This window comes from Hermetia illucens, chromosome 4, assembly GCF_905115235.1.
Source record: "Hermetia illucens chromosome 4, iHerIll2.2.curated.20191125, whole genome shotgun sequence".
Taxonomy (NCBI): Eukaryota; Metazoa; Arthropoda; class Insecta; order Diptera; family Stratiomyidae; genus Hermetia; species Hermetia illucens.
The window spans coordinates 159644540-159650492 of record NC_051852.1 but is presented as its reverse complement, the minus strand read 5'-3'; the positions used below and the strand labels follow the sequence as shown (position 1 = coordinate 159650492).

At 44.5% G+C, this 5953-nt stretch overlaps 2 protein-coding genes across 2 annotated transcripts; both read right to left on the bottom strand.

Moving 5' to 3' along the window:
- Positions 1-372: 372 nt before the first annotated feature.
- Positions 373-1176, bottom strand: LOC119656096 (trypsin delta-like). Its single transcript, XM_038062406.1, has one exon. The coding sequence runs from the start codon at positions 1167-1169 to the stop codon at positions 426-428; it is 744 nt and encodes a 247-aa protein (XP_037918334.1). The 5' UTR covers positions 1170-1176; the 3' UTR covers positions 373-425.
- A 2280-nt stretch (positions 1177-3456) lies between these two features.
- LOC119654445 (trypsin delta-like) lies at positions 3457-4302 on the bottom strand. Its single transcript, XM_038059848.1, has one exon. It carries the CDS (start codon positions 4278-4280, stop codon positions 3537-3539), a length of 744 nt encoding a protein of 247 aa, XP_037915776.1. The 5' UTR covers positions 4281-4302; the 3' UTR covers positions 3457-3536.
- Positions 4303-5953: the final 1651 nt, after the last annotated feature.

The following is a 5953-nucleotide window of genomic DNA, read 5'->3' as shown; positions in this document are numbered from 1 at the left end:
CCCTCAGTGCTGATTTTAGATACCCCAATTTCGTAGAGAAAATATTGAGGCAAATCTGATCATGGTGCGCCTGACAATCATCGTGATTTAACGGGACCTCCAGCTGGATGGAGCTCTGAAAGCCCAACAGGCTCGCATCTTCGAAGTGCTAGTAAAATCAAGTAATGCATGCGTCATGCTGGTCCTTGAAGTATACCAACAGCAACGAGGTTGAAAATAAAAGGCAACAATAATACCCATGACGCAACCGGGTTTCGATCAAGGGATCGAGCGTCTGATGCTCAAACAACTTGCTCATCACACAATCAACATGACCTAACTTACGATAGCGATATTTGCAAGTCAAGAGAGCGATCAGATAAACTCAACGAGTTAGATAAAATCAATTTGCTTTATTACTTTTAAGCATAACCGTCAAATTTTTTCTATGAGTTAGATTCGACCCAGGATTTGAAGTAGGCGACGTTGGTGTAAACACCTGGATATCCATTACGAGCGCATCCAATGCCCCATGAGACAATACCAACCAATTTTCCTCCAGATATCAATGGACCACCAGAATCACCTTGGCAAACGTCCTTACCGCCACCATTCACGCCAGCACAGAGCATAGCAGAGGTGATCTTACCAGTTCCATAGCCAGATGAACATTGGCTTGTACTGATAACATTGATGGTAACAACTTGAAGGGTTGCAGCAACGGCACCCCCTTCCTTGGTGGCACCCCATCCAGTGACGGAGACGGCGGTTCCAGCAGCTGGAGCTGAACTGGTAAGAGCGATTGGTTGAATGGATGATGAATAGGTGAATCCACTTGAAAGAATCAAGAGGGAAATATCATTGTTGATTGTTGAGGGATCGTAGCTAGGATGTTGACGAATGCTGGATACTTGACGTGAAACTCCTCCAGAAGTACGAGAACTGGTACCGGCAACAACGGTAAGAGAGGATGCCGATTGTCCGATGGTGCAGTGAGCCGCGGTTATAACAACATTGGCTTTGTAGATGGAGCCACCACAAATGTAACTTCCACTCTTTCTCAAAGCAACTTGATGAGGATAGCTTTCAATGGTAGTAGCTTTGCCACCAACTATGCGGCCATCCAATTGTGGGACGAGTCCACCTGAAACACAGGCCAATAAGGCGGTTAACACTGCGAAACGAAGCATTTCGAGTACTTATTGAATGGGGACTGAGCACCGCTTTTATAGGTCTGTTGATGAGGTTTACTGGTGTCTGCAACTACATCTTCACAGATAGTATATCGAAGACTTAACGAGGGGATTATATTTATTTTGGTAAAACGTGTAAGATAGCTAATCACTTCTGAGAATTCTTTTTATCTAAATCTTCAAAAAATAGAAATTGGATTTCATCATCTGATCAATCCATTTGTAACTGATTTTCGTTAAGTGTTAATTAAAACGAAAAACGTTGGATGAAAGATTTAAACCCGCCCGAAGCACAACCGAACCTATAATCTACGTCGTGGCTGTTTAAGGTTTTGTTGAAAACAAAATGCTATCAAAATCGGTTTATCCGTCACCCGGCCTTTTCTCAGAAATGGTTGCAGCTATTGACACGAAATTTGCTAAGAAAGTTGGAACTGCGGACCTCCTGTTTAACTTAAGGGAAGGTCGCCGTACGCCTAAAAGAGGGGTGCAGGGACAGGTTACTTTAGTCATGTGAAGCATCAAATGAAAAGTCTCGATTTCCGAGCCCAACATTGGTTGTAAATAGGGAGGAGTACGAAGGTCTGAAACATAGCAATTATTTTTAGGACCCGGCGATTAGCACTAGATCCAGGAGTTGTCTCCTGGATGTCCGTCACAAGAGAGTTGCTGACGTCCGCATTCGTCACTTCCCGCAGGCTTGGAAAATTGCGACCCCCAAGCTCAACATACATGGCTTGTATGATCCAGCTCGACAGTGGGAGATTGAGCAAAATCCCGGGAAGTTCAGCATAGTGTGCGCCGTGAAAAAAACGAGTCTGCTATTGAGCTGGTCAGGAAAGCTGAAGATCCAGCAGATTGGGATGGAAAGAACAGTTAACCATATCACATCCGATAAAGTTCTGACTTTTTGTGAGGAAACAGAAGAAAAGTCATCTTGGCCGTGAATGTCACCATTATGTGGTCGGAAGGTGGAAGTGGGAGTGGATAGGTCACACATTATGGAGAGGCGAAAATTTCGTTTCTGGTTACGCCATGCAGTGGACCCCCCCCTCTTCCATGATGACCGACGAGTGGGTTGCCCTAACAGCATTCGGCCCAGAGAGGATGAAAGAGTGCGTCTCGGGAAGTACTGGGGAACTGAAGTGCATTTCAGCAAACCGCGAGTAATGGTCTCTAGGGTGGTTGATGGGCTATGCATGATGAGAAAATAATCTGTCGACATTTTAAAGGACAAGGGGCACCTTGTTCCTTGGGAATCATATGAATTATCACTTTGGTGAAAAATGGTGGAACTAAGTTCGGATCGGCAATCATCTGGTAGAAATAATTATTGCCAATACCCTGTGAGCGCTTTTGAGCTGCTTTAGCCAGAAGAAATGTATCTTATCAACTGCAGGCGCCTCTCAATTAACTGTCTGCTCGATTACTTTTCCAACGTCAACTTTAGTTATCTCAGACGTGGTCATTGCAGGGGTATGGTAGCATTCCAGGGGTAAGGACTGAAAGCAATACTGTTCCTAAATTGCAACAACGAATTGGGTCCAAACACTTCTCCAAAAACTCTCTGCCTGATCGAGGTTGAGTTGCTGAGATTTGTGGAAAATCCTTTTTGGTTTCGCAAGAGTAAGGTGCTCTCTGTCTTTCTTTGAAGTCTTATTTGAAGGCATCCGCTGTTTTTGGAGCATATCGTAAGTTCCAACTTCTTCTAGTCCGAGATGGTTAATGTCACGATGGAGTATATTGTAGCAGCAGGTGTATACCAAGGTTTCGTATTGAGATCCCTGCTGTGGAATATTATTTCACAAATGAATAATTCGCGGCTAATGAAAGGCTGATTAGTTTTGTAGATGGCCTGGGGTTATTTGCAGTTTTACGAAAAAAAAAGGGGAATTCGGTTGGAGTGCGTGAGGGCTCTGAGAAGCTACAAGGAAGCAGTTGGTTACGATACGGTGTCTGGAAAGGGCTACTGCGCTCATGCACTAATCCTGTGTACGGAGAGATGAGTCCAGCAAAAGCATAGTGAGGTTAATACCTTCCTGACCCCGCTACTGACGGAACAGAATAGTTATAGGAAATATTTACATCGAGTCGAATTGGGTGAGTCACTATACTGAAGCTATCATCCATGACTCAGACGAGATCGAGGTCTTGATGCTCAAAAAACTCCGCCATCACACAATCGAGGCAAGCGTGACGTACCTTACAATAGTGATATTTGAAAGCTGACACCTGAAAAAAAGTAGGCCAATAAGAGAAGGCCAGGTGAATTAAACGATTAGGATAAAATCAATTTACTTTATTATTTCCCAGCATTACAATCAAATTTCTGATAGATGCAAGAAAGAGGGTCGATTTAACATTTTATGAGTTAGATTCGACCCAGGATTTGAAGTAGGCAACGTTGGTGTAGACACCTGGGTATCCATTACGAGCGCATCCATTGCCCCATGAGACAACACCAACCAATTTTCCTCCAGCGATCAATGGGCCACCAGAGTCACCTTGGCAAGAGTCCTTACCGCCACCAGTTACACCAGCGCAGAGCATAGCAGAAGTGATCTTGCCACTTCCATAGCTGGATCCGCATTGACTGTTGCTGATAACATTGACGGTAACAACTTGAAGGGTAGCAGCAGCGGAACCTCCTTCCGAGGTGGTACCCCATCCAGTAACGGTGACAGCGGTTCCGGCACCTGGAGCTGAGCTGGTAAGAGCGATTGGTTGGATAGATGATGAATAGGTGAATCCACTTGAGAGGATCAAGAGGGAAATATCATTGTTGGTTGTAGAGGCACTGTAACTTGGATGTTGACGAATGCTGGATACTTGACGAGAAACTCCTCCAGAAGTACGGGAACTGGTACCGGCAACAACGGTAAGGGAGGATGCAGATTGTCCGCTGGTGCAGTGAGCGGCAGTGATAACTACATTGGCTTTGTAGATGGAACCACCACAAATGTGGCTTCCACTCTTCCTCAAGGAAATTTGATGAGGATAGCTTTCAATGGTGGTGGCTTTGCCACCAACAATGCGGCCATCCAATTGTGGGACGAGTCCACCTGAAACACAAGCCAATAAGGCAGTTAACACTACGAAACGGAACATCTCGAGTACTTGCTGAATGGGGCTCGAGTAACGCTTTTATAGGTCTCTCGAGGTTTACTGATGTCTGCATCTACATTCTATCAGATAAGGTATCATTAAGTCAAAGGATTATATTTATTTTGGTAGAACTTGTAAGATAGCTAATTACTTTTGAAAATGTTTTTTATCTAAATCTTCACCATAAAAAATGGAAGCAGGATTTGATCATCTGATCCATTTGTAACTGATTTGTGTTAATTAAAAATACAAAACGTTGAATGAAAGATTTAAATCCGTCTGAAACACGACCGATTTTATAATTTACGTCATTCCTTTTTTATATTTTGACTGGTGAGAGGATAAATGATATTTTCATATTCATTGAGAACACATGTTATTATTGCTATTATTCTGTTAAGGGAAAGTCGCACCGCGTCCTTAAATAACTATTGTGCCCCTTTTACTGGTTATAGTGTACCTATTGATCATAGTATCTCAAGCAGGCCTATAACCGTCAGGAACTTTAGTATTTTTCCTACTTCCAGATTTTCCAGCTTTGCGTTTGGTATTAAGTGTTCTCCCAGATGCCTCGACCTACTTTGCACGAGTGTCGGCCACTGTCCCAGGACGTGTATAGAGGTTGCGTCATACTCCTCACAAAACCTGCAGGCAGTGTCCGTAGATATCCCTAGCTTCCCTAGGTGATAGTTCAGCCAACAATGACTAATGAGAATTCCCACTATGATTCGGAGGTTCTTTTTGGTGAGGCTTAAGCAATCCTTTTTGTGTATGGGTTCGTATCCCCCAATAAGCACCCTGGACTGCTCTGTCCCTGGTAGGCCCGCCTAGTATAGTTCCCTCAACCGTTTCAGTTCTTAGTGTTATAGCGATGAAACCGTTTCCGATTCCACAGAAGGGTTCCTCTTACTGCCTCGTTGCCTTCCAACCCAGCGTGGCCTGGAATCCAGAGTATCCAGACCTTGTTGGACGAGCCGAGTGTATTCAGTCTCTCAATGCATTCCCATATCAGTTTAGAGTTCACCTGGTTGGACCTTGATCGCTGCTTGACTATCGGTGAGAATAGCGATGTTCTGCCCCCTATAGTTCCTTTGGAGATTAAAGGAAGCACATCTGTCTATGGTGTATATTTCCGCCAGGAATATGCTAGTGTACCTGCCCATTGGCTGAAAGTACATTTTCCTTGGACCAATGGCACCGGCACCCGCTCCCTCTGCTGTGAGGGATCCGTCAGTGTACCAAGTAATCAGTTGCCTTTTTAAGTCGTATGTCGCAGCCACGCTCTCCCAGTTTGCCTTGTTACTCTAACGTGTTTCAAACGTCTTATCGAAGTGGTACCAGTAATTCGGGATACCGCCTAGAAAGAATATCAATCTTCCTTCGATTTAGGCAGCTCCCCGCCTCACTGATACTCCCGGCTATCCGAATATTGACCTCCTTGCCTGCATCTGTATGTGCAGTTGGAGAGGGGTTAATCCCAGAAAGACCTCCAGGGATGTCGTTGGGCATGTCCTCATTGCCCCACTGATACACACGCAAGCCAGCCTTTGGAGCTTATGTAATTCCCTGGCTTGTGTGCTGAGTTGGGTTCTTTCTGCCCAGAATACCGCTCCATAGGTAATCATTGGCCTTACTATTACAGTATATATCCAAAGTAGTATCTTTGGGCTGCAACC

What these genes read in the sequence shown, in the direction of transcription:
- LOC119656096 (XM_038062406.1), bottom strand. Translation starts at nt 1,169, where the DNA reads ATGCTTCGTTTCGCAGTGTTAACCGCCTTATTGGCCTGTGTTTCAGGT.
- LOC119654445 (XM_038059848.1), bottom strand. Translation starts at nt 4,280, where the DNA reads ATGTTCCGTTTCGTAGTGTTAACTGCCTTATTGGCTTGTGTTTCAGGT.